At 50.9% G+C, this 26,920-nt stretch overlaps 1 protein-coding gene across 1 annotated transcript in view; it reads left to right on the forward strand.

Moving 5' to 3' along the window:
- The window catches only part of LOC103233501 (mitochondrial inner membrane m-AAA protease component AFG3L1-like), a 29,703-nt gene that overhangs the window by 1,211 nt on the left and 1,572 nt on the right, over window positions 1-26,920 (forward strand). The window contains 15 exon segments of the mRNA XM_038008068.2: window positions 2,276-2,369; window positions 4,249-4,336; window positions 5,928-6,022; window positions 7,791-7,908; window positions 7,911-7,939; window positions 10,627-10,695; window positions 11,500-11,624; window positions 17,182-17,323; window positions 17,555-17,708; window positions 19,104-19,211; window positions 20,166-20,291; window positions 22,751-22,861; window positions 25,768-25,883; window positions 26,396-26,575; window positions 26,654-26,848. Coding sequence (XP_037863996.2) covers window positions 2,276-2,369; window positions 4,249-4,336; window positions 5,928-6,022; window positions 7,791-7,908; window positions 7,911-7,939; window positions 10,627-10,695; window positions 11,500-11,624; window positions 17,182-17,323; window positions 17,555-17,708; window positions 19,104-19,211; window positions 20,166-20,291; window positions 22,751-22,861; window positions 25,768-25,883; window positions 26,396-26,575; window positions 26,654-26,848 — 1,750 coding nt within the window.

The raw sequence follows: 26,920 nt of genomic DNA on the forward strand, positions 1-26,920 counted from the left end.
GGAAGCTGTGTGATGGTTTTGTTTCTAGCAATATGAGCGAAAGCAGTCTTTCACCTGTGGCCATGTGGCATCGGCATTGCAGAGGCCCTCCTGGTGGTTAACACATGTTGAAAGTCAGCAATGTACAATATCAGTGTGTACAGCCTAATACAGCCCAGGAGAGTTTTGAATCATTGAACTGCTATAGACCCCTTTATGAAGGGAGGACGGACGTTGAGTGATCTTTGAGTTCCTTCCCAGACTGGGTCATTCATCTGTATCTCATTTACTAGAGATAGGTCTGTTAATCATCTACCAGGGAATGTCTCGGTGAACACAACAGGCAAGGGCTCTGCCCCACTGGCTTGCTCTCCTTTGAGAGCTTAATGACTTGTGGACTGAGGGTGACATGCAGAAGTTGGAGAGGTGGCAGCAATTTGCCTTTTTTTTTTTTTTTTTGAGATGGAGTTTCCCTCTTGTTGCCCATGCTGGAGTGCAGTGGCGCAGTCTCGGCTCACCGCAACCTCTGACTCCCAGGTTCAAGCGATTCTCCTGCCTCAGCCTCCCAAGTAGCTGGGATTAGAGGCGCCCACCACCACACCCAGCTGATTTTTGTTTTTTTGTTTTTTGTTTTTTTTTGAGACGGAGTCTCGCTCTGTCGCCCAGGCTGGAGTGCAGTGGCCGGATCTCGGCTCACTGCAAGTTCCGCCTTCCGAGTTTATGCCATTCTCCTGCCTCAGCTTCCCGAGTAGCTGGGACTCCAGGCACCGGCCACCTCGCCTGGCTAGTTTTTTGTACTTTTTTTTTTTTTTTTTTTTTTAGTAGAGACTGGGTTTCACCGTGTTAGCCAGGCTGGTCTCGATCTCCTGACCTCGTGATCCACCCGTCTCGGCCTCCCAAAGTGCTGGGATTACAGGCTTGAGCCACCGCTCCCGGCCCTGATTTTGTATTTTTAGTAGAGACGGCCGGGCACGGTAGCTCGTGCCTGTAATCACAGCACTTTGGGAGGCCGAGACGGGTGGATCACCTGAGGTGGGGAGTTGGAGACCAGCCTGACCAATGTGGAGAAACCCCGTCTCTACTAAAAGTATAAAATTAGCCGGGCGTGGTGGCATGCGCCTGTAATCCCAGCTTCTTGGGAGGCTGAGGCAGGAGAATTGCTTGAACCTGGGAGGCGGAGGTTGCGGTGAGCCAAGGTCACGCCGTTGCACTCCAGTCTGGGAGTGGGACTCCGTCTCAAAAGAAAACAAAACAGAAAAAACGCCGTAACAGCTCTCTTCATGGACGCTTATGTTGTGTAGGCTTCCATGCAGTCATCTTTCATTAATTGAGCTATCTACTCTATCCATTGTTCTCATGGAGTTTACGTGCTGTGCAAGGAGGAACCAGACAATAAATAAGCAAGTATTAGGCATGTAAGGAAAGGAAGCAGAATAAAGGAAATAGAAAATGAAGAAAGGGAATAGAGGAGGGATAAACCTTGTTACTTGTTGTGTCTCCTGCAGGAAGTGAGGGATTGAGATGAGCTTGCTCGGAAAATGGAATAGAAAGTGCCCTGCCCTAGGGTAGGTCCAGCCTTGTGTTTGTGTGATCAGCATGAGGAAGAGTTTAGTGAGAGACAGTGAGGCCAAGGAGGGGCAGGGCCTCATAGACCTGCTGAGGTTGCACCTGTGTGCTGTGTGTGCGTCTGTGGGACCCAGAATAAGGGTCAACTCATTTATGGTCTGACTGGAAAGAGGACAGCAGCACTTTGCCCTGTTTAAGGGAGTTTGTGTTTTGCCCACCTTCACATCTTAGCTTTGCATATACAAAAACTAATTTAGCAAGATTATCTATTGTAAGCTGTGAACTGACTTGCGGAAAACTCTAAGAAGGAATGGTAGACTTCTGTCTCAGTGTTTACGTTTACTGTGAGAACTACATCTGACTTAACCAGATTGTGTCCTAACCAAATCACAAAAGGACTAAATAGTGAATTAAAGCAAAGGAATTGGATGTTTTATCAAGTTTTGGAAGCCTGAAGAGTCATACTTTGTACCTTCAGGGCTGTAGGCTACCTGGTATCTACCCAGCCACCAGGACCAGCGCCACGCTGTCTTTGGGGTGGTCCTGGAAAAGCCCTGGAAGATTGGGGCATCAGAATTCTCATTGCACACCTTCAGCGACCAGCTGTCTTCAGGCACTCACATTACCTCTCAATTTCTGCTTTCTCAGATGGGCAGTGGGGATCAAGTGAGGTAAGAGGCACTTGGCACCCTACAATGTGCAGTACGACCGCCTTCTGTTCTTTGTGTAGGTTTCCTGTTGATCCACGCCTTGGGTTCCAAACCCCCATCGGGGAAACACACATTCATGGGACCCTTGGAGAGTCATTGCTCGCTCTGTGTCAGGTACCGTGCGCCGCTGGTGCTGGGATGGCTGCCGCAGATGGATTTCATTCATGATGTGGGAGCCTTTGCTAGCCCCACAGCCTTTACTGTCAGCATTCTCTTTCTGAGCTGCTTTTTTTAATTTTCCTGATTTTAATATCTTTTTCATAGCATGTCTTACGTTTTAGTCTACTGTGGTCTTTTACAGGGATATTTGAATAATGTAGTTAATTAGAAAGTTACTAATGGGGGAATGAGTTTACTTTGGGGTAATAGCCTACAGAGTCCGCATCACCCTGAATGTTGACACAGCTGAAATAACACAGGTGTTGTCAACTATGAGTCTTGTTTCATGATAACAAAATATTGGAGGCTCACGGCTATCATCCCAGCACTTTGGGAGGCTGAGGCAGGTAGATCACCTGAGGTCAGGAGTTCAAGACCAGCCTGACCAATATGGTGAAACCCTGTCTCTAATAAAAATACAAAAATTAGCCAGCGTGGTGGTGTACACCTGTAATCCCAGCTACTTGGGAGATAGGGAGAATTGCTTGAACCCAGGAGGCAGAGGTTGCAGTGAGCTGAGATCATGCCACCGTAGTCCAGCCTGGGTGACAGAGGAAGACTGTCTCAAAAATAAATAAATAAATAAAATATTGGGGACAATATAAATTCACTGGTTATGGTGGGATTTTGTTGGATACAGTTAGTACTGGGTTATTGAGTACTTAGATTTTGTTTTTTTATATATGCGTGTGTGTTTTTGAGACAGAGCCTCACTGTCGCCAGGCTGGAGTGCAGTGGCACAATCTCGGCTTACTGCAACCTCTGCCTCCCAGGTTCAAGCAATTCTCCTACCTTAGCCTCCCGAGTAATTGGGAATACAGGCGCCCACCTCCATGCCCGGCTAATTTTTGTATTTTTAGTACAGACAGGGTTTCACCATGTTGGCCAGGCTGGTCTCGAACTCCTGACCTCACGTGATCCTCCTGCCTCAGCCTCCCAAAGTGCTGAGATTACAGACATGAGCCACGGTACCTGGTGGACGTTTTCCTCCTTGAAGACTGAAGAAAATACAGAGCTGCTGGAAAAATTGTTTTCTTGGCCTGACAAAAACTTTTACCTCTTGTTGGATGCCATATTACCTGCCTGTTGTCCCTGCTGTGAATAGCCACTGCACTCCAATGAGATCCCATCTTAAAAAAAAAAAAAAAAAAGAGGCTGGGCTCACGCCTGTGATCCCAGCACTTTGGGAGGTGAAAGTGGGCAGGTCACCTGAGGTGAGGAGTTCGAGACCAGCCTAACTAACATGGTGAAACTCCATCTCTACTAAAAATACAAAAATGAGCCGGGCAAGGTGGTGGACGCCTGTAATCCCAGCTACTCGGGAGACTGAGGCAGGAGAATGGCGTGAACCCTGGAGGCGGAGGTTGCAGTGAGCTGAGATCACACCACTGCACTCTGGCCTGGGCAAGAGCAAAACTTGGTCTCATTAAAAAAAAAAAAAAAAAAAGAAAGAAAAGAAAATAAATTAACCTCTTGGTTGACCGAAGATGAGTCATAGTATATTTCAGTATTTAAATTTTACACATTTGTATGTTTTAGTTTTACAGTCTTATTTTTGAAGCTGCAATATTTTAAGTTGCTAAATAAAGTTGCCTCTGTTTCCTAGCCATGTTTTTTGTTTTTTGGGGAGCTTTTTGCTTGCTGTTGGAGGCTATAGCTATAAAAATTTGCAGTGCATTTCTGCAGTGAACTTGTTTGTTTAGTATTTCTAATGGGATATTTAAGGCAATAAGCTCACACCTCGTCCTGCTTCCTCCTGTGGTTGTGGCCAGTGAGAATGTGCAGTGTTGTATTGAATAAGAAGCTGATAAGCTCATCTGGTGTCTTGTTTCAGTGCCTCCGGGGGATCCACTTTCAGAAACCGACTCTGCAGGCGAGATCAACGTTTTTTTCCTGGTGGCTGTGTTCAAAACCACCCAAAGGTACCTGTCTTTCATCTACCATCATTAGCAGCATGAGGTTTATAGGAGCTGAGTGTGACTTTTACAGTGAGTGACCAGGGGGTGAGGATCAAGACAACTCAGGGCACACCCCACTCCACCCCGCCCCATTCTGCCCCTTCCTGGCTTCCATACTGAGCCACACAACGTCCAACACCTTCTCCATGTCTTTATGGTGTTGATATCTCAGTAAAGCTGGTGAGAGAAAAGCTCTTTCCAAAGGAAGGTGCTAGATTAATCTTTTGGAAGGCATGGGAACAAACCTTGGTTTCTGCATATCTTACTCTGCGGACCAGCTAAGCCTCGTGTTTGGAAAGCAGAACAAAAACAATGTGCAGACTGTCATTAGCTCAGAGCACACTTGCCCACTTGGAGTCCTTCTGTAGGCCATGGACCTGGGCTTTGTGCTTTGTGTCCAGGGACAGCGTTCACTGAAGTCCCTGGAGACCCTGTGTCCCCACAGAGTAGAAGGTGCTCCCTGCACTTGCCTCATTGTTAGGACCTGAGGGCACCTGCTGATTGTATGAAGCGAGAAGAGAGAGACAGGAGGAGGGAAAACTGTCCTGTCTCTCACTTTCTCTATAGCGACTTGACAGTATGGTTGCTTTTCTTTTTTTTTTTTTTTTTTTGAGACGGAGTCTCGCTCTGTCGCCCAGGCTGGAGTGCAGTGGCGTGATCTCGGCTCACTGTAAGCCCCGCCCCCCGGGTTCACGCCATTCTCCTGCCTCAGCCTCCCGAGTAGCTGGGACTACAGGCGCCACCACCACGCGCAGCTAATTGTTTTGTAGTTTTAGTAGAGACGAAGTTTCACCGTATTAGCCAGGATGGTCTTGATCTCCTGACCTCGTGATCTGCCCGCCTTGGCCTCCCAAAGTGCTGGGATTACAGGTGTGAGCCACTGCGCCCGGCCAAGCAGTGTGTCTATGAAGACTCATGTTTGTCCTTAACATTTATGCAAATTTTTACTCCATCTTGTAATATGTTTGCCATTCCTGGGGTCACCTTGGCCTTCTCTGGCCTTTCAAGATGTTGTTACTTTGTGGTTGTTGGAGTAGCACTGTATTTGTGAAGTGGACAGTGTCATAGCTTACTTGTCCTGGAACTTGTCCTGGAACGTTACAGGAGGAGGCTGGTAGGTCCGTGGGTCACAGGTGTACGTAGGAGGCCAGATTTTTTGGAGGAGAGGCAGACTCTGCTTAGAACAGGTGGTTTGTGTTCCCTGGTTCTCTTGAGAAGGGGGACCACCCATACCAGTCTGCCTTATTATCATTTTCTTCCTTTCTTTCTTTCCTCTAATTACAGCCAATTTTGGGACTGTTACCCCAAAAAAGTTTGCTATTAAAGCTCAACATTAAGCCAACAAGGTGAAATTTTAGGGATTTTAGATGTGTCTGAAGCCACTTCTCAGCAGTATCTCCCCAGCCTCATCCTTTTCCTGGTGTCTGTTTATTTCCAGAAGGCACTGGTGTTATTAAAATTGTGTGTTGGAAAGTGTTTTCCTGTTTTCTGAGTCCTCTTTCTCTGGAAAATTATATGTAATTGCTTTTTGAAGTCAGACTTTGTTTTCTCTCAGAGACTGGTGAGCCAAAGAATGCCGAGCCTGGGGGAGATGGAGGCAGGAGAGGAGGGAAGCGGGATGACGTTGCCTGGTGGAGGCAGATGCAGAAGGTTTGTGTGCATCTTTGTCTACGCCTGCTGCTGTAACAGAATACATCAGACTGGATAATTTATAAACAGGATACATTTACTGCTCATGGTTGTGGAGGCTGGAGGTACAAGGTTGCAACATGGACAACATGGTGAAACCTCGTCTCTACAAAAAATACAAGAATAAGCCAGGCGTGGTGGCGTGTGCCTGTAGTCCCCACTACTCAGGAGGCTCAGGCGGGAGGATTGCATGAACGTGGGAGTTGAGGGTGTGGTGAGCCATGATCACACCACTGCACTCCAACCTGGGCGACGGGTTGTGAGGGCACCAATCCCATTGGTGAAGGCAGAGCTGTTAGGACCTAATCCCCTCCCAGGGGCCTCATCTCTTAATACCTTCACCTTAGGGGTTGAGGTCCAACATGGAAATTATGGGAGAACACATAAATTCAAACCCACATCAATCTTTCTGCTTGTTTAAAGGTGAGCTGTTGAATTAGTTCATAAATTTCAAAGAAGTTAGTTTGTAAAAATGTCCTGAGGCTGGCTGCCGTGGGTCATGCCTGTAATCCCAGCACTTTGGGAGGTGGGAGGATTATTTGAGCCTAGGAGTTCGACACCAGCCTGGGCAACATAGCGAGACCTCGTCTCTACAAAAAAAAAAAAAAAAAAAAGCCAGGCGTGCTGGCATGCACCTCTGGTCCCAGGTACTCAGGAGGCTGAGGCAGGAGGATTGCTTGAGTCCGGGAAGTTGAGGCTGCAGTAAACCATGATCGTGTGGCTGCACTCCAGCCTGGGTGACCAAGTAAGATCCTGCCTCAAAAAAAAAAAAAAAAGAAAAGTGCTGAGATTTCTATTTGGATTTTATTATTATTATTATTTTTTGAGGTAAGGTCTCACTCGTCATCCAGGCTAGAGTGCAGGGATATGATCAGATACGATCACTGCTCACTGTAGCCTTGACCTCCCAGGCTCAGATGATTCTCCCACCTCAGCCTCTAGAGCAGCTGAGACCACAGGCTTCCACTACCACTCCTGGCTAATTTTTTTTAAATTTTTTGTAGAGACGGGGTCTCCCAATGTTGCCCAGGCTGGTTTCGAACTCCTGGGCTCAAGCAATCCTCTCACCTCGGCCTCCTTGAGTGCTGGGACTACAGACGTGAGTCACCATGCCTGGCCTCTATCTGGATTTTAACAGACTCACATAAGAGATAACCCTGGCCGGGCGCGGTGGCTCAAGCCTGTAATCCCAGCACTTTGGGAGGCCGAGATGGGCGGATCACGAGGTCAGGAGATCGAGACCATCCTGGCTAACACGGTGAAACCCCGTCTCTACTAAAAATACAAAAAATTAGCCGGGCGTGGTGGTGCGTGCCTGTAGTCCCAGCTACTCGGAGGCTGAGGCAGGAGAATAGCGTGAACCCAGGAGGCGGAGCTTGCAGTGAGCCAAGATGGCGCCACTGCACTCCAGCCTGGGCGATGAAGCAAGACTCCGTCTCAAAAAAAAAAAAAAAAAAAAAAAAGAGAGATAACCCTAGCAACAGTGGCTCAAACACAGCGCTCTTTGTGGACTTTCTGCTTCTCCTGGGGCATCTGGTGAGCTGCGGCTTTCAGTGTGTTTCATACACCATGTGAAGATCTTTCCTCATGAGAGGAACTGGCTACATTGTGTAGGGTCCGGAGAGGGGTGTTGGAAAACTTTTGTAATAACATCTGAAAAAGGAAATAGCCATTTTCATGAAGAAACTACCTTCATTTAACTGGAAAATGTGTTTTCTTTTTCCCACAGGGGGACTTCCCCTGGGATGAGAAGAATTTCCGCAGTCTGGCCCTTTTGGGGGCAGGTGTTGCCATGGGATTTTTCTACCTCTATTTTCGAGACCCTGGAAGAGAAATCACGTGGAAGCACTTGTACAGTATTACCTGGCCAGAGGTCTGGTGAGAGGCATTTATAGTTTACCTACCTGGGAAAGAGGCCACTGTAGTGGTGTACACGTGGTCTGCGATGCCCGTAAGAAGCTGTGAGCTCTGAGGCCTGGGTTGAGAACGCATTGTGTGGTAGATGTGCTGGGCAGTCCCACCCTCTGGTCATAGATGAGACACAGTTTTACTTTTCCCAGGAGTGACCCCAACAGAAGGTGAGTAAGCTCATTTTCGTGCTGGGTGGAAGCTTTCTTAACATCTGTGTGTTTTTTGTTTTTTTTTTTTTTGTAGCTTCAGCTTCTGTGAGTAAGTTCTGATTGTCTGTGTCTGTTTATCATCAAGTGTCAATTTCTTATTTAATTCAGATCTTTTCTTTCCCCTAGTGTACCCCTGTCTACTCCTGCACCCCTGTCCCCTGCTGAGTGCCCTGGACAGTAGTTGGGGGCTTTGTGTCTGTGCACAGGGGCACATGGCACCAACAAGCCTCCGCCTGTCCTTCACTGGGCCTGGGGCTGTCAGGTTGCTGAAGGCAGGTGAAGCACTGCTCAGGCTTTAGTATAAAGTTACATGAGAGCAAGTGCTGTGCTTCTCAGTTGCCCTCAGAAAGATGTTTGTTAAGTGATGCAGTGTTAAGATCTGAACTTCTTTCTGTAGGAAAATCTTGTTTTCCCACCAAGGTTTGTGGCTAAGGCCTTTTTTTTTTTTTTCTTTTTGAGACAGGGTCTTGCTCTGTCACCCAGGCTGGAGTGGAGTAATGTGAAGTCTCGACCTTCTGGTTCCAAGCCAGCCTCCCACCTCAGCCTTCTGAGTGTCTGGAACTATAAAAAACATAATTTTTTTTTTTTTTTTTTGGAGATGGAGTCTTGTTGTGTCGCCCTGGCTGGAGTACAGTGGCGTGATCTCTATTCACTGCAACCTCCACCTCCCTGGTTCAAGTGATTCTCCTGCCTCAGCCTCATGAGTAGCTGGGATTACAGGTGCACATCACCACGCCTCCACGGGAGGTAGAGGTTGATAATTTTTTGTATTTTAGTAGAGACAGGGTTTCACTGTGGTGCCCAGGCTGGTCTCGAACTCCTGAGCTCAGGCAGTCCTCCCACCTTGGCCTCCCAAAGTGCCAGGATTACAGGCGTGAGCTACCGTGCCCGGCCCGCAATTTCTTTTTTTAGAGACAGTGTCTCCGTATGTTGCCCAGGCTGGTCTCAGACTCCTGGGCTCTAGTGATGCTCCCACTTCGGCCTCCTGAAGTGCTGCAATTATAGTTGTGAACCACCACCCAAGGCCTTTTTGTCTGGCCACAGGGCACAAAGCTGTCTTCAGAGAGGTCCTTGACGACTCCTTACGCGAGGAGGGGAGAGCTGCTGTAGCCCCTCTCTGCCCTTTCTGCCGTGGGTCTTCACCCACAGCTGCTGCCGTGAGGAGGGGTGAGAGATAATTTGGCCCACGATGCCTGCTGGTGTGTGGGTTCTGGACAGATCCCAGAGCTGCGAGGTCCTTTTCAGGTGTCTGACACGCTGACCGTGCCGCGGTTGTGGTGTTAGGCTTGAGACACACCTGTCATAAACATGTTGATGTTGGTCATATGACCCTGAGTAGTCAAGAAAAGTTGTGTCGTTGTGGTTTCCGTTACTGTGGAGGGGGAAGAGCAACGCTGTTGTCATCATACCTGACGAAATGGCTGCCCCCTCACGTGCTTTTGCTGCACACCGGCTCTCAGGCTGTGTTCGCCGCTGGGTGGCTGCATGGAGGCCTTTGGGGTTGCGTTTTCATTCTTGGCACCATTTTCTTGTGCTGTCTGCAGCTGTGTGGGCGAAATGTTTCTGGATGAGTTCTGGAAGACTTTGCTGTATTGTCAGTCTGAGACTTCTATACCTTTTAGATTTTTATTTTTATTTTTATTTTTTTCTGGATGGAGCCTCACTCTGTTGCCCAGGCTGGAGTGCAGTGGGCAATATTGGCTCACTGCCACTGCCGCCTCCCAGGTTCAAGCAGTTCTCCCTGCCTCAGCCTCTTGAGTAGCTGGGATGACAGGCACACACTACCACATCCGACTAATATTTGTATTTTTGGTAGAGACAGGGTTTCACCACGTTGGCCAGGCTGGTCTCGAACCCCTGGCCTCAAATGATCCACCCTCCTCAGCCGCCCAAAGTGCTGGGATTATAGGTCTGAGCCACCATGCCCAGCCTTCCTTTTAGATTTCAAGTCACTCTGGAATCTTTGGTGCTCAGATCTCAGATGTACCAGGTCTGAGCCACCACGCCCGGCCTTCCTTTTAGATTTTTAAGTCACTCTGGAATCTTTGGTGCTCAGATGTACCAGGTCTGAGCCACCATGCCTAGCCTTCCTTTTAGGTTTTAAGTTACTCCGGAATCTTTGGTGCTCTGGAATCTTTGGTGCTCAGATCTCAGATGTACCAAATTGTAAATCCTCTGAATTACATGCACAGGCCAGTCTAGAAATGTCCAAATCAGTGGGAAAACAAAACTCGGATCTGCACAGCAGAGTGGATGCAGCTTCTCAGACACCGTCAGAGTCTCGGTCTGCACTGTGGGACTAGTCTGAGGATAAGCCTGAGGTTTAGTATCGAATATGATACTCACTGCTTTAGCCGTGGGCTGGTCTGAGGGTGAGGCCCTGTTTACTGTTGAATATCATATTCACTGCTTTAGCCGTGCTGATTATTTTTTTCTTTTTCCCAGGTGGACCGGCTGGAAGTCGTGAACAAACAGTTTGTGCGTGTTATTCCTGCCTCTGGGACCTCTTCTGAGGTGAGGGGTGAGTTTGAGGCTGAGTACTCCAGACATAAGTTTTTTTCAGTAAAATACTCCCTTAGTATCCATCAACTACTCTTTAATGTGATTTTTTTTCTCACTGGCATGTATCAATAAGAAAGCTTTCCAAGTAGGACAGGAGCCCTTATAAGACTAACTAGGATTCAGATTTGCCATGCAGTGTCTGAGAACAACTTACCGAGGATTGTGGGGAGAGAAGAGACAAAAATAAAAGAGTAAAAAGCAAAAAGGAACGGCTGGGCATGGTGGCTCATGTCTGTAATCCCAGCACTTTGGCAGACAGAGGTGGGCGGATCACTTGAGGCCAGGAGTTCAAGACTTGCCTTGCCAACATAGTGAAACCCCATCTTTACTAAAAGTACAATAATTAGCCAGGCATGGTGTCCTGCGCCTGTAATCCCAGTTACTCGGGAGGTTGAGGCATGAGAATTGCGTGAACCCGGGAGGTGGAGGTTACAGTAAGCCAAGATCATCCCACTGCACTTCAGCCCAGGTGACAGAGGGAGACTGTCTCAAAAAGAAAAAGAGACAAGGGCACACCCCAGCAGTCGCTGGACGTTTTACACTTTTGTCTAGAACTTAAAGACTGTAATTTCGTGGGGCCAAAACCAGAGTCTTCTGCTGTTAGTATAGTTTCCCTTGGAGCTAGCCTCGGCGCAGGCCCCGTCCATGTTGTGGAGATTAAGGCTAGGAGAAGAGGCAGTGGGAGGTGCATGTGTGAGGGTGGGGCTCAGTGTGGGACACAGTGATGCACCCTAAGCTTGCTCTTGCTCTCTGCAGAAGTTCGTGTGGTTTAACATTGGCAGTGTTGACACCTTTGAGCGGAACCTGGAGTCTGCTCAGTGGGAGCTGGGGATCGAGCCCCCCAACCAGGCAGCAGTGGTCTACACCAATGAGAGTGACGGGTAAGGAGGATGGTGAAGGGCCTGTGTTTGAACACAAAACAAAAATGCAGTGTTTAACCTGTTTTGGAATGTGTTTCTCGAACTTATAAGCATCTATAATCAATGCTTGTAGTAAATATATATATACTTTCATTTATATATGGGTGTGTGTGTATATATGTGTATATATATATGTTTTTTACTCTGTTTTTCATGAGAAGAGAATTGAAGCAGGGAACTATTTGGCTACGCAGCCTTAAAAAAGAAAACCAGTCGTTTGAGTGTCTTCGTTGTAGCAGAAATTCTCTGAAGTCCTGTAGGAAGCCTTCCACAATTGACTGTGCAGCAGGATGACTACGGGAGCCGTGTCAAAATGCTCTTCTGTCATTTCTACCTGCCACTCCTGCAGAACTGTCGAATTAATGTCCAGAGGTGGGGCTTGTGCACCTGTGACTTCCCCAGGCTCCCTGTTGGGCAGTCCTGACCCATCCTCCCAGGTGCTGGGGGTCCCTGCATACAACTCTGCAGCTCCTATGTAGTACCTGACACCTGGTCATCCTGTGTAGTACCTGACACTTGGTCATTCTTTTTGTTTTGTTTTTTTTTTTAGACAGAGTCTCGCTCTGTCGCCCAGGCTTGGAGTACAGTGGTGCAGTCTCGGCTCACTGCAAGCTCTGCCTCCTGGGTTCACGCCATTCTCCTGCCTCAGCCTCCCGAGTAGCTGGGACTACAGGCGCCCGCCACCATGCCTGGCTACTTTTTTGTATTTTTAGTAGAGATGGGGTTTCACCATGTTAGCCAGGATGGTCTCGATCTCCTGACTTTGTGATCTGCCCGCCTCGGCCTCCCAAAGTGCTGGGATTACAGGCGTGAGCCACCGCACCTGCCCGACACTTGGTCATTCTAAGCTTCCCATGGTTCTCATGTTATCTTGGATTTCCACTGCATTGTATGTTCTTAAAGTAATTATGGACATGAGGGCAAAGACCAGATGAAATACTCTGTGCATCCTAGGACTCAGCACAGAAGTCAGTGTTGCTGAGTGTGGATCCTGTTTTCATGTTTACATCCTGGGGATGTCATTGCTCTGTCTTCTCCGGCCCTTCTGCCCAGAATTGAAAACTGAACCGAGAGAGTACAAATCCAGTACCAGCTTTAGCCAGGAGGGTGTAAAAATTGGAATTGTAGTGGTTTTGGTGGTTTCTTTGAGACATATGTTTAAGCACAGAGTAGGGGCCGCAGTGGGGTGAGAGAAGGTGAGGCAGGTAGAAATCTGGAGATTAACTCTCAGATTCTAGTGGCAGGGCTCAGGCCTGCGGTCTCCTGCTGGAGCTCCTGGATGTCATCTAGGTGCTATTTATTGCTGACTTGGGTTCTGTCTTTGCTTGTTGAGTTGCCGGGAATGCCTGGTTGTATGTGGGGCTGAAAGGGACTGCAGAGCCACTGGAGAAGGGATGGCCTCTGAAGAGCAAGAGCAAAGATAAAAAATAAAGCAGGAAGACATTTGGTGTCTTCCTCTGATCAAACAAGCCCGGTTGGCCCTAGATGCCAGGAGGCCTTGCTGGGTCTGCTGGAGGCACCTCCTGGCTCCTGGGGGAGATGTGGTGTAAGCTCTAGCAGGGCTGCTTGGCCGGGTGGGGGAGGTGGTGGGTGGTAGAATTGGTCACCCTCCCTGCCCCACCAAGCCAGCCACAGGTTACATCAGGGAGATAGAAATGCCTGTGACTAGAGCCTTCAGAACTGGAGAGGCCTAGTGCTGGACGGACTTTGACACATTTTTTAAAAAAGAGGCTGGGCGTGGTGGCTCATTCCTGTAATCCTAGCATTTTGGGAGACCGAGGCAGGTGGATCATGAGGTCAGGAGATCTGAGACCATCCTGGCTAACAGGGTGAAACCCTGTCTCTACTAAAAATACAAAAAATTAGCCGGGCGTGGTGGCGGGCACCTGTAGTCTCAGCTACTTGGGAGGCTGAGGCAGGAGAATGGTGTGAACCCAGGAGACGGAGGTTGCAGTGAGCCGAGATCGCACCACTGCACTCCAGCCTGGGTGACAGAGCGAGATTCCGTCTCAAAAAAAAAAAAAAAAAAAAAGGACGAGGGCCGGGCGTGATGGCTCACATAGGTAATCCCAGCACTTTGGGAGGCTGAGGAGGGAGGATCACCTGAGACTAGCAGTTCGAGACCAGCTGGACAATGTAGTGAGACGAGACTGCGTGTCTATAAAAAGTTAAACAAATATCTGGTGTGGTGGCACGCATGCCTGTGGTTCAAGCTATTCAGGAGCCTGGGTGACAGTGAGACCCGATCTCAAAAAAAGGAAAAAAACCTGCGCCCTTTTGTGTAGCAAAACAAAGTCCTAGAGCGGTCTCTTCTAAGAGGGTTTTGCTTTGTCATCCAGGCTGGAGTGTAGTTGTGCAATCATGGCTCATTGCAGCCTTGAACTCCCAGGCACAGGCAGTCCTCTCACCTCAGCCTCCTGAGTAGCTGGAACTACAGGCACACGCCACTATGCCCAGCTAATTTTTGTATTTTTAGTAGAGATGGTTTCACCAGGTTGGTTAGGCTGGTCTCGAATTCCTTACCTCAGGTGATCCACCTGCTTCGGCCTCCCAAAGTGCTGGGATTACAGGTGTGAGCCACCACGCCCGGCCATTTTTATATTTTTTATAGGGACAGAGTCTGGCCATGTTGCCCAGGCTGGTCTTGAACTGCTAGGCTCAAGAGATCTTCCCACGGTGGCCTCCCAAAGTGCTGGGATTACAGGCGTGACCCACCGTGCCTGGCACAAAGGTGTTATTTCTGACCTCCTGAGCGTGACAAGTAGTTCTCTTGGATTTTCCAGCTCTTTATTGCGAAGCCTGGTGCCCAACCTTCTCCTGGTTGGCATTCTCCTCTATGCTGCCAGGAGGGGCCCTATGGGAGCCAGGCGCAGTAGATGAGGAGGGGGCCTCTTCAGTGTTGGTGAGACAACAGCCAAGATCTTAAAGAGCAACATCGATGTGCGATTTGCAGATGTTGCTGGGTGCGAAGAAGCCAAATTGGAAATCATGGAATTTGTGAATTTCCTGAAGAATCCCAAGCAGTATCAGGACTTGGGAGCAAAAATTCCAAAGGTACTGATTTTAGAAAATGTAGTAATCCTGGGAGCTCCAAGTCAAAGCCAGAGATGGCTGTGGGTCAGCGTAGGTTCTTACTCCTGTTTTATTAGTTTGTTTAATACTTATTACATAGAACAACAGGTACAACTTGTATGAACAGGCTTGGGATCAGATGTAGCTGCCTCTTTTAAGCCCATGACCCAGACAGCGGCTAGTTGTGTGCAGCAGGACCGCGGCTAGGTGTGTGCAGCAGGACCACGGCTAGGTGTGTGCAGCCAGACAGCGGCTAGGTCTATGCAGCCAGACCGCGGCTAGGTCTATGCAGCCAGACCCCGGCTAGGTGTGTGCAGCCGGACCGTGGCTAGGTGTGTGCAGCCGAACCTCGGCTAGGTGTGTGCAGCAGGACCGCGGCTAGGTGTGTGCAGCAGGACCGCGGCTAGGTGTGTGCAGCAGGACCACGGCTAGGTGTGTGCAGCCAGCCAGTCAGCGCGTTGTGGGTGGTGTGGGTCAGGGTGCCAGATCTGGCTGCTGGGCACACAGAGCAAGTTTATCTCTTGGTGCCATTTTGGGGTCATGACTCTTTGAGGGCCTGACAGATGCCATGGATTTTTTTCCCAGAAATATTTGCGTTCACAGAAACTCGATTCACACACCCTTTAAATCACCTCTGGGCTTTGGACCAAGCTGAGGACACCCAGATCCTTGCAGTGCCATTGCACCCCCACCCCCAGCACCTCGCGATGGGGTGGGCATTCACTGGACAGTTTGCTCCAAACAACAATTAATGATTTTGCCAAGCACTGTGAACCTGGGGCAAAGCCAGGAGGTGACAGACCTGTTTTCCACTTTGGTGAGCATGAGGCCGGGAAACAGGTGTGTGTGACGGACGTGAAGAGCTGGGGCCTTCTGCTGCTTTTGGAGCTCCACCTCTGCTCATAGTCAGGTGTTGCAGTGGGTGGTTCTCTTTGCCTTTCAGAATGTTTTTTTTTTGGAGACAGAGTCTTGCTCTGTCGCCCAGGCTGGAGTGCAGTGGCACGATCTTGACTCACTGCAACCTCCACCTCCCGGGTTCACACCATTCTCCTGCCTCAGCCTCCCAAGTAGCTGGGACTACAGTCACATATCACCATGCCCAGCTAATTTTTGTAATTTTAGTGGAGACGGGATTTCACCATGTTGGCCAGGCTGGTCTCAAACTCCTGACTTCAGGTGATCCGCCTGCCTTAGCCTCCCAAAGTGCTGGGATTACAAGTGTGAGCTACTGCATCCGTTTTTGTTTTTGTTTTTAATTTATGTCTATTGCTGCTGAAAAAATTATAGTTTTTTTCTTTTTTTTTTTTTTTTTGAGATGGAGTCTGGCTCTGTCGCCCAGGCTGGAGTGCAGTGGCCCGGATCTCAGCTCACTGCAAGCTCCGCCTCCCGGGTTTACGCCATTCTCCTGCCTCAGCCTCCCGAGTAGCTGGGACTACAGGTGCCGCCACCTCGCCCGGCTAGTTTTTTTTGTATTTTTTAGTAGAGACGGGGTTTCGCCGTGTTTGCCAGGATGGTCTCGATCTCCTGACCTCGAGATCCGCCTGTCTCGGCCTCCCAAAGTGCTGGGATTACAGGCTTGAGCCACCGCGCCCGGCCAATTTTTTTCGTATGTATTTGTTGGGGAAAGTCTGTGTGAGAGAGGGAGTGGGTGAGGCAGTCAGGTACCAAGAAAGGCCCTCACCTAGGCCGGGCGCGGTGGCTCAAGCCTGTAATCCCAGCACTTTGGGACGCCGAGACGGGCGGATCACGAGGTCAGGAGATTGAGACCATCCTGGCTAATACAGTGAAACCCCGTCTCTACTAAAAAATACAAAAAATTAGCCGGGTGAGGTGGCGGGCACCTATAGTCCCAGCTATAGGGAGGCTGAGTCAGGAGAATGGCACAAACCCGGGAGGCGGAGCTTGCAGTGAGCTGCGATCCGGCCACTGCATTCCAGCCTGGGTGACAGCGTGAGACTCCCTCTCAAAAAAAAAAAAAAAAAAAAGAAAAAAGAAAGGCCCTCACCTGTGTGCTGGTCCCCGTTTCCCAGCAGGCGGGGGCTCCTGCGAGAGGGGGCTCTGTCAGCCTCTGTGTTACATCACAGGCCTGGTGCTGTGCTGTGGATGTCAGGAAAGAGTTCGTGGGGTCAGAGCCCATCTGGCTTTCCTGTTATTGGGTGTGAGGTACAGTGATTTCCCAAAATTACCTCTGCCTGTGGCATCCCCTGTGAGAATCCATCTTGAAGAGCTGGCTGTGTGTGCGGCCACGGTGGTGCCTTTCCTGGAGCACATGGGTAGGACAGAGTGTGCTGGGGGCAAGTCTAGCCCCCTCCTGCCCTCCAGCTCCTTAGCCATCCCTGATGGGATTCTTCTTAGTCAGTCTCAGAAGTCACCAGTGTAAGCAGCTTTCTGTCCTGTGTACCGTCTGCTCCCCTGTTAAGAGCCCAATGTCACCATTCTGTTTCAGGGAGCAAGCAATGCTCACTGGTCCTCCTGGTACCGGCAAGACCCTTCTTGCCAAAGCAACTGCAGGGGAGGCCAGTGTGCCCTTCATCACTGTGAATGGGTCCGAGTTCCTGGAAATGTTTGTTGGCATTGGGCCAGCAAGGGTAGGTGGACGGGAACCTGCTGCAGGTGGCCTCAGCACCGTGCCTTGACCAGGACTGGTCAACTTGAATAGCTTGGTGTGGGGCCCTGGCCCTGGGCATGGGCACGTGTGGTAGGTGCTGGTGCACCGGGGCAAAATGGGTCAGAGGTTTCTGAGGAGAGGGTGGAGGATAGTTGGCATTCCCATCTTCCTACCAGTAGCAAAACAGGTTCTCTGTGGGTTTCTGTTTCAGGTTCGTGACATGTTTGCAATGGCCCGAAAAAATGCTCCATGTATCTTATTCATTGATGAGATTGATGCGATTGGCAGGAAGCGAGGCCAAGGGCACTTTGGAGGCCAGAGTGAGCAGGAGAACACCCTGAACCAGATGCTCGTGGAGATGGACGGTGTGTGTAGGCTGCGGCCGGCCTGTGGTGTGCAGCTGTTCCCCTGCAGCTGCTTAGGGACAGTCTGCACAGCCTTTTTCTGTACAGTCACCCCCAGAAGAGAATCACTGATTATTCTGTTTTTAAGGAAGGCTGCTCTCAGGCAAACGTGATGGAGAAAGCTGTGTTAGATTCACAAGCCTCCTCCAGTGCCCGTGATAGGATGGGGGCAGTTCATTCCCTTGCCGCCAGATGGAGAGGGGTTCTCTGGAGTGTGGAGACATCTGCTTCTCTGGGGAGGGGGACCAGGTAGACGAGCATGGCTGCTCCTGACGGTGCCCACAGGGTGGTGTGTCCACAACCCATGCTCCTTCCGCTCTGAGCCTTGTCTTGGTGCCCCTGCATCACCCAGAATCTCACAGACCCCCAGGCCTGTCTCTTCTCAGAGTGACTTTAGCTAAGATGTGACTGACCGTCGCCTGTCAGAGTCCTGCTAAAGCCTCGTCGGGCACGTCCAGGTTCTGTGCCATCTTTCAGATTTGGAAAAACTTTCATTTAGACCTTTGGCAGATTTGATTTTCACTTTGGCTTCAGGGCCGTGTTGGGTCCCTAAGACCACCCCAGGTGTAGTGACTTGCTAGGAGAAGTCACAGGACTTGGCCTATAGTAGCACTCAGGGCTGTAATTTACTGCCGTTAAAGGAGGACACAGCAAATCAGCCAGGGGAGAAGGCGCATTGGGTCGCAAGGAGACCGGGTGCAGTGTTGAACCCTCCCCCAGTGGAGCCACGTGGGACGCGCTCACTTCCCCCAGCATCAGGCTGTGATCATGCCTGTGGGATGTTGACCAGGAAGCTCAGGAGAGACTCGGTTCCTGGGGTTTTTGTTGGGGGCGCACAAAGTGTTTGGGCCCAGGGAGCTGTTTATCTCCGGGAATGGTGGGAATGCCCCCAGACTCAGCGCCAGACACTGACCTTGCGAGCAGGCCTTTCTGAGGACAGCAGTCAGGCCTGCTGTGTTAAACACTGTTCTCTGCGGACCAAAAGCATTTCCTAAGTTTTTTTCTGTCTTTAGTACCCAATAGTAATTCTAATTAGATTATGACTGTTTTGACATCTGGAGGAGACCGATTGGAGACAGGACGGATGTGGGGCACTCAGCCTTTCTCCTCCCTTCCCCTCTGTTGGGCATCCCATTTCCTGTGCAGTCCCTGGCCTGCCCTCATCCACTCCAGCACGACGTGGTGTCAGAGGCTGCAGGAACCAGTAATAAGTCAGGATAAGGAGGGCCCACGCCCTGGACTTGTCTACCCCCTGAGCCAGGCTGTGAGGTTCCCAGTTAGTGGAAGGATGGCTGGTTACCTGCCATGCCCACATTGGGCTTGCTACTGGGGCTCACCTGCTTCTTCCATGTCCAGGGTTCAACTCTGCCACCAACATCGTGGTGTTGGCTGGCACCAACCGCCCTGACATCCTGGACCCAGCCTTGATGCGGCCTGGCCGGTTTGATCGCCAGATTTACATTGGTGAGTGCCCCTTTCTCAGGGTTGGGCCTTTATCCCCTTGGCCGCAAAGTTTGTTTAGGTGATTTACAGTGTATTTGGAGGAGATTTTGATGGTAAATCTGAAGCAGTTAATGTAACATCTGGAAAATGTGTGAGAGCCGCCAGTTGCTGCCGTCAGTCCTGCCCCTGGCAGTCCACTTTTTGGCAAGAATACGTGCAATCGGGCCTACAGGGATATATATATATTTTTTTTCACTACTGTAAAAATTTGGTAATTGGTCAAGTGTGGTGGCTCACACCTGTAATCCCAGCTCTTTTGGAGGCCGAGGCTGGCGCATCACGAGGTCAGGAGTTCGAGACCAGCCTGGCCCATATGGTGAGACCCTGTCTCTACTGAAAATACAAAATTAGCTGGGTGTGGTGGCGTGCACCTGTAATCCCAGCTACTGGAAGGCTGAGGCAGGAGAATCGCTTGAACCTGGGGGGCAGAGGTTGCGGTGAGCGGAGATCTCACCACTGCACTCCACCCTGGGCAACAAGAGCGAAACTCTGTCTCAGAAACAATAAATAAATGAAAAAATTGAAAATTGATAATTTAGAAGACAGCAATTTACCCCTTACTCTTCACCCTGACAATGGTCAGTCATCATCGCCTTCCACCTCCCCTCTCGTGTTTGTTAGGAAGCGTTAATCCTGTGTGGCCCTTGTGTTGCTTGCTGTCAAGTGGCGTGGCCCTGGGTTGAGGGGTGTAGTCAAGTGGCATGGCCCTGGGTTGAGGGGTGTCGTAGCTGTGGGACTGGATGTGCCTGTGCCCTGGCTGGTTTCTGCCATTGCTTCCAGCTCTGTCTGGAGGATGACAGCAGAGAGCTCCACAGGGACCCCAGCTGTCCTTGCAGTTCTGTGATATGGTTGTGGGCGACTGTTCTGAAGACCCAGAAGGCACAAGAGCCCGTGCCTCTCTCTCTCTTTCATTAGGCCCCCCTGACATCAAAGGCAGGTCCTCCATCTTTAAGGTCCACCTGCGCCCACTGAAGCTGGACGAGAGCCTCAATAAGGACACCCTGGCGAGGAAGCTGGCAGCGCTCACCCCAGGCTTCACTGGTGGGTGTTGGGGGCTGTGCCGTCCCGTTGTGGTGGGAGCCATGTATGCTCTGCTTCTTGTCATGGGGAGTGGGGACTGGCCCTTCTCATCCAGTTCTGGCAGTGCTCACTCTTGTCTGCAGGACTTCTCACCTATTGAGAGTGTTCAGAGGCCTCAGAGATCAGTTTTCTTAGCCCCAAAACTAATTTGTACCCACTTGAATTTCTGTTTTAATTACAGTCAGACTTAGTGAGTCTTACTGCAGAGGTGACAGTAAGCTAATATCGGGCGGGGGGGGTAGGGGAGGATCTGGCAACTTGATGCTTCCCTCCACGTTTTCGCCTGGGGCTTGCCCTCCCTGCTGAGGAAGCTCATTTGATTTTCTCTCTTCTTTTTAATGAAATCCTGGTCTATCCTAGGAAACCTATTTCCCTGTCTAGGCTGGATCACCCTCAGGAATGAGTGGGGACTTTTCCGGGGATTCCTGTCCTCCTTACCCATACCTCATGGTTATGCGGCCATTGGCCACGGCCTCTGACCTATGCCCATCTGCTCCCGCCACCCCTGGAACATTCTGCTGTGGCATCTCATCACCTCCAGCTGCCTTGGCACCCCCAGTGGTACCCATCCCCTACGCTCCCCAGTGTCCTGCCTAGTGTCAGGTCAGGTGTATTCACACAGGACTGTACGTTTGTCTGCTGCAGAATGGTGAGTGAGGTCTTGCCTGGCAGGCATCTGAAGGGTGTCATGTGTCTTAGACACAAAATGTGCTTCTTTCCTTTTGTTCTCTCCTCTGGCTGACTTCAGATGTCTGTTTACATACCAAAGATAAAATGCTGGAATGTTACCAAGACTGCTTTCTTCTGCCCCTAGAGGGGATGACACAGCAGGGATGAATCAGCACGACCCCTCAGCAGGGATGACTGATGACTCTGACTGCCCCTCAGCAGGGATTACTAAGCACTACCCCTTAACAGAGGCGACTCAGCAGGGATGACTCCACAGGGATGACTCAGCACTGCCCCTCAACAGGGATGACTCAGCAGAGATGACTCAACAGGGATGACTCAGCAGGGATGGCTCATTACTGCCCCTCAACACGGATGACTCAGCAGGGATGACTCAGCACTGCCCCTCAACAGGGATGACTCAGCAGAGATGACTCAGCAGGGATGGCTCATTACTGCCCCTCAACACGGATGACTCAGCAGGGATGACTCGACACTGCTCCTCAACAGGGATGACTCAGCAAGGATGACAGCATTGCCCCTCAGCAGGGATGACTCAGCAAGGATGACTTAGCATTGCCCCTCAACAGGGATGACTCAGCAGGGATGATTCAGCAGAGAACTCGGGGATGATGCTGACTGCCCCTCTGGAGGGATGACTCAGCAGGGATGACTCAGCACTGCCCCTCAGCAAGGATGACTCAGCAGGGATGGCTCAGCACTGCCCCTCAACAGGGATGACTCAGCAGGGATGACTCAGCACTGCCCCTCAGCAAGGATGACTCAGCAGGGATGGCTCAGCACTGCCCCTCAACAGGGATGACTCAGCAGGGATGGCTCAGCACTGCCCCTCAGCAAGGATGACTCAGCAGGGATGGCTCAGCACTGCCCCTCAGCAAGGATGACTCAGCAGGGATGGCTCAGCACTGCCCCTCAACAGGGATGACTCAGCAGGGATGACTCAGCACTGCCCAACAGGGATGACTTAGCAGGGATGACTCAGCACTGCCCCCAACAAGGATGACTCAGCAGAGATGACAGCGCTGTCCCTCAGCAGGGATGATTCAGCAGAGATAACTCAGGGATGACTCTGACTGCCCCTCAGCAGGGATGAGCTGTTTTGCTCCAATGGAAGCATCCCTAGTGTCTGTCCATCAGCAGGTGAATGGCTGAAGTGGCATATACTGTAGTCAAATTCAGCTATAAAAAGGAATAAAGTATCAATGCATGCCACAACATGGGTGAACCTAGAAAATACTGTTCTAAATGCAAGAAGCCAGACACAAAAGGCCGCATAGCGTATGGTTCCATTTATGTGAAATGTGCAGAATGATAATAAACATGTATAGAATAGCAAATCTGTAGGGACAGACGTGAGGTAGTGGTCGCCAGAGGTGGAAATGGGAATTAACTGTAAATAGCACAGGGTACCTTACAGAGATGATGGAAATGTCCTAAAACTAGATTATGGCAATCGTCGCACTACGCGATCAGTTTATTAAAAAATCATTGACGTGTACGTGTAAAATGGGTGGATTTTATGGTTTATAAATTATACCTTAATAAAGGTTGACAAAAAATGTGGCTAAATAATGGTGACTGGTGGACAGCTCCCATTACTTTTAAGTTCTCTACTGAATTTCAGTCTTGTTCTCTCTGCTGGAGATTTTCCTTAACAAAACTGATCTGGGTCAAACTCCAGCGGCCAGGAGCAGCACTGACTATTGGCTGTTTCTCCCTTCCTGGGTCAGGTGCTGATATTTCGAATGTTTGCAATGAAGCAGCCCTGATTGCTGCCCGGCATCTGAGTCCTTCTGTTGAGGAGAAACACTTTCAGCAGGCCATCGAGAGGGTCCTCGGAGGTGAGCTGGGAGCCCTTGGGGAGGGAGGGGTGTTTGCAGCTCTGGGCCTGGCAGGCTCACCCTCTGGCCCCAGTTTGAATTCTGCATGCAGGCCGGACACAGTGGCTCACACCTGTAATCCCAGCACTTTGGGAGGCCGAGGCAGATCACTTGAGGTCAGGAGTTTGAGGCCAGTCTGGCCAGCATGGCGATACCCTATCTTGATTTTTAAATACAAAAATTAGCCGGGCATGGTGGCACATGCCTGTAGTCCCAGCTACTCAGGAGGCTGAGGCAGGAGAACCTCATGAACTCGGGAGGCAGAGGTTGTGGTGAGCCGAGATTGCGCCACTGCACTCCAATCTGGGTGACAGAGCAAGACTCTGTCTCACAAAAAAAAAAAAAAGAAGTCAATTCTGCAGGCAGGAACCAATTTTCAAAACCAACATATGGGACTTGGGATCTACCAATAGCTTTCATGCCCCTTCTGGGAGCAACATTTAGAAATTGAAAGGGATTGGCCTTCCAGGCCATCAGAGGCCCAAGGAAGCATATTAGAACCCGGTTTGAATGCCTACTGTGGAGGGCAGAGAAGCTTTCTTCCCTGAGGGGAATGGATGAGATTTCCTGGGAAAAGCCTCCTGGAAGCTGTAGGGACCTTCCTGAGCTGCCTCGGGACAGTACTGTTGTGAAAGGAGTGAACAAAGTGAATTTCCTTTTTTTTTTTTTTTTGAGACAGAGTTTAACTCTTGTTGCCCAGGCTGGAGTGCAGTGGCATGATCTCGGCTCACCGCAACCTCTGCCTCCCGGGTTCAAGTGATTCTCCTGCCTCATCCTGAGTAGCTGGGATTACAGTCATGTAGCACCACACCCAGCTAATTTTTGTAGTTTTAGTAGAGATGGGGTTTCACCATTTTGGTCAGGCTCGTCTGGAACTCCTGACCTCAGGTGATCTGCCCGCATCGACCTCCCAAAGTGCTGGAATTATAGGTGTGAGCCACTGTGCCCAGGCGTACGGTGCATTTTCTTCAGCTTGGTGGGGAGCGGTATCCATCTCTCTCTCCAGCTCAGCAGACTGTACAGTGGGCCGGGTCACAGCCTCCTGCAGCGAGGCCAGCGTGGGGAACTGGAGTCAGCTGTGAGGAAGGGTCTCCGGAGGCTGCCAGACCAGGCAGTGCCAACACGGCCTTGCTTGGCCTGGCTCTCCCTGGTGCAGTTCTGAGGGTGGAGAATAGGGAAGTGGCCAGTAGCCATCCTTCATGGTCCACCCCAAGCTGTGAGAGCTGACGTTGGTCAGGTGGAAGAGTGTTCTAGCTGCTGCTTTATGTAACCATTTATCGAAGCATAACGTACATAAAGTACTTATGATACTGAGTGTCTCAAAGCAAACACTAAAGCTGCTGCCTTTTTTTTTTTTTTTTGAGACGGAGTCTGGCTCTGTCGCCCAGGCTGGAATGCAGTGGCCGGATCTCAGCTCACTGCAAGCTCCGCCTCCCGGGTTCACGCCATTGTCCTGCCTCAGCCTCCCGAGTAGCTGGGACTACAGGCGCCTGCCACCTCGCCCGGCTAGTTTTTTGTATTTTTTAGTAGAGACGGGGTTTCACCGGGTTAGTCAGGATGGTCTGGATCTCCTGACCTCGTGATCCGCCCGTCTCGGCCTCCCAAAGTGCTGGGATTACAGGCTTGAGCCACTGCGCCCGGCCCTTTTTTTTTTTTCTTTTTTTTGAGTGGAGTGTTGGGATCTTGCTCTGTCTCCCAGGCTGGAGTGCAGTGGTGTGATCTCGACTCACCGCAAGCTCCGCCTCCTGGGCTCAAGCAGTTCTCTTGCCTCAGCCCCCCAAGTAGCTGGGACTACAGGCACGCACCACCACATCCAGCTAGTTTTTTGTATTTTTAGTAGAGATGGGGTTTCACTGTGTTAGACAAGATGGTCTCAAACTCCTGACCTTGTGATCTGCCTGCCTCGGCCTCTCAAAATGTTGGGATTGCAGGCGTGAGCCACCACGCCCGGCCCAAAGCTGCTTATTTTTATTTAACTTAAAAAAATTGGCCGGGCGCCGTGGCTCAAGCCTGTAATCCCAGCACTTTGGGAGGCCCAGACGGGCGGATCACGAGGTCAGGAGATCGAGACCATCCTGGCTAACAAGGTGAAACCCCATCTCTACTAAAAAATACAAAAAAACTAGCCGGGTGTGGTGGCGGCGCCTGTAGTCCCAGCTACTCCGGAGGCTGAGGCAGGAGAATGGCCTGAACCCGGGAGGCGGAGCTTGCAGTGAGCCGAGATCGTGCCACTGCACTCCAGCCTGGGTGATGGAGCGAGACTCCATCTCAAAAAAAAAAAAAAAAAAAAAATTAAAAAAAATTTTTTATAGAGATGGGGTCTTGCTATGTAGCCCAGGCTGGTCTCGGTCTCCTGAGTTCAAGTGTTTCTCCAACCTTGGCCTCCAAAGTTCTGGGATTCCAGGTGTGGTCACCGTGTCCTGCCGCCAAAGCCTCCTGAGGGCTGTCCTGGTGTGATGAGAGGGGTCTGAGGAGGGTTGCCTGTGCCATCTGTGCTTTTCCTTTGACCTGTTACCTGCCCGTACACTGTGCTGTTAGGGCACTGAAATCATCCCTCTCTGTCCTGTCATGCTGTGCTGTCATTTTTAGTCAAACCAGAGGATATGGTGCCTTTCTGTGTTTCACATGCAGCTGTTCCCATTGGCTTCAAACGGGCCTGTTTTAAGGCTTCGTGTGAGGTGTGTGGGATGTGGGTTTCACTGCAGAGCAGAAGGCAGCATGGAGCTGGGGCTTGGCCTCTGCTGTCTGGTATAGACAAGCCTGGGGATCAGGTATAGCTGCAGACACGGCTGGGCGCAGAGGGAGGGACCTCATTTCCAGCCACCTACTCCTGCCCTGCCTCACTCCCCTGGGAATGTGATGTGTAGGTGTTGAGAAGAAGACCCAGGTCCTGCAGCCTAGTGAAAAGACGACTGTGGCCTACCACGAGGCCGGACACGCGGTGGTGGGCTGGTTCCTGGAGCACGTGGACCCCCTGCTGAAGGTTGGTCTTCCCACCCTGAGTGAGTCTGCCCGGCAGGCTGGGGCCTGGAACGTCTGCGCCAACCTGTGGTCACGTGGGCATGGGACATTCAAGGGTTGGCCCTTTAACTTTTTAAGGAATATACTGCTCTAGAATTTGTCAGAAGATCCCTTTGGGGTGGGAAGGAAGAGCACTGGGTTCCAAATGGGGCCTTGGCCATGTGACTCCAGGGAGCAGCCTCAGTGTTAAACCCACGTCACTCCTGAGCTCTGGGTTCGACCATTGGCCCCTCCAGAGCCTCTGCAGGGCAGGCAGAGCAGAGGTGGTTTCCATGTGAAGCCCCCAAAGGCGGGTGCACTTCTCGGGGCATCCCCATGGTGTACGGGGGGCCTGGCTCAGGCTCTCTTCTCTCACGTTCCAGTAGAAGGACCTGTGGTCAGAGCTAGGGTCAGGTGGCCTGGCCGCTCCGGGGTAGCTCCTGGAGGAAGCGGGGACAGTGTTTGGGGTGACAAGGGCATGTGTCCTGGCCTCAGGTGTCCATCATCCCCCGGGGCAAGGGCCTCGGCTATGCACAGTACCTGCCCCGGGAGCAGCTCTTCGACCGCATGTGCGTGATGCTTGGGGGCCGGGTGGCTGAGCAGCTGTGCTTCGGGCAGATCACTACGGGGGCTCAGGACGACCTGAGGAAGGTCACCCAGAGTGCGTATGCCCAGGTAAGGGTGGGCGTCCCCCAGCGCGGGCTGCAGGAGGCTATGTTGGGCGCAGGCTCATCCTGGGTTCCGCACTTGCAGATTGTGCAGTTTGGGATGAGTGAGAAGCTGGGCCAGGTGTCCTTTGACTTTCCCCGACAAGGCGAGGCCCCAGTGGAGAAGCCCTACCGTGAGGCAACCGCCCAGCTCATTGACGAGGAGGTCTGGTGCCTCATCAGCGTCGCCTACAAGCGCACCCTGGACCTGCTGACACAGTGCCGGGAGCATGTGGAGAAGGTGAGTGTGGCTTCTGCCCAGACGGTCGTGGGTCCCATGTTGGGTCACGGTCAGGCCACACCCGTCCTCGAG

This window comes from Chlorocebus sabaeus, chromosome 5 (genome assembly GCF_047675955.1).
Source record: "Chlorocebus sabaeus isolate Y175 chromosome 5, mChlSab1.0.hap1, whole genome shotgun sequence".
Taxonomy (NCBI): domain Eukaryota; kingdom Metazoa; phylum Chordata; class Mammalia; order Primates; family Cercopithecidae; genus Chlorocebus; species Chlorocebus sabaeus.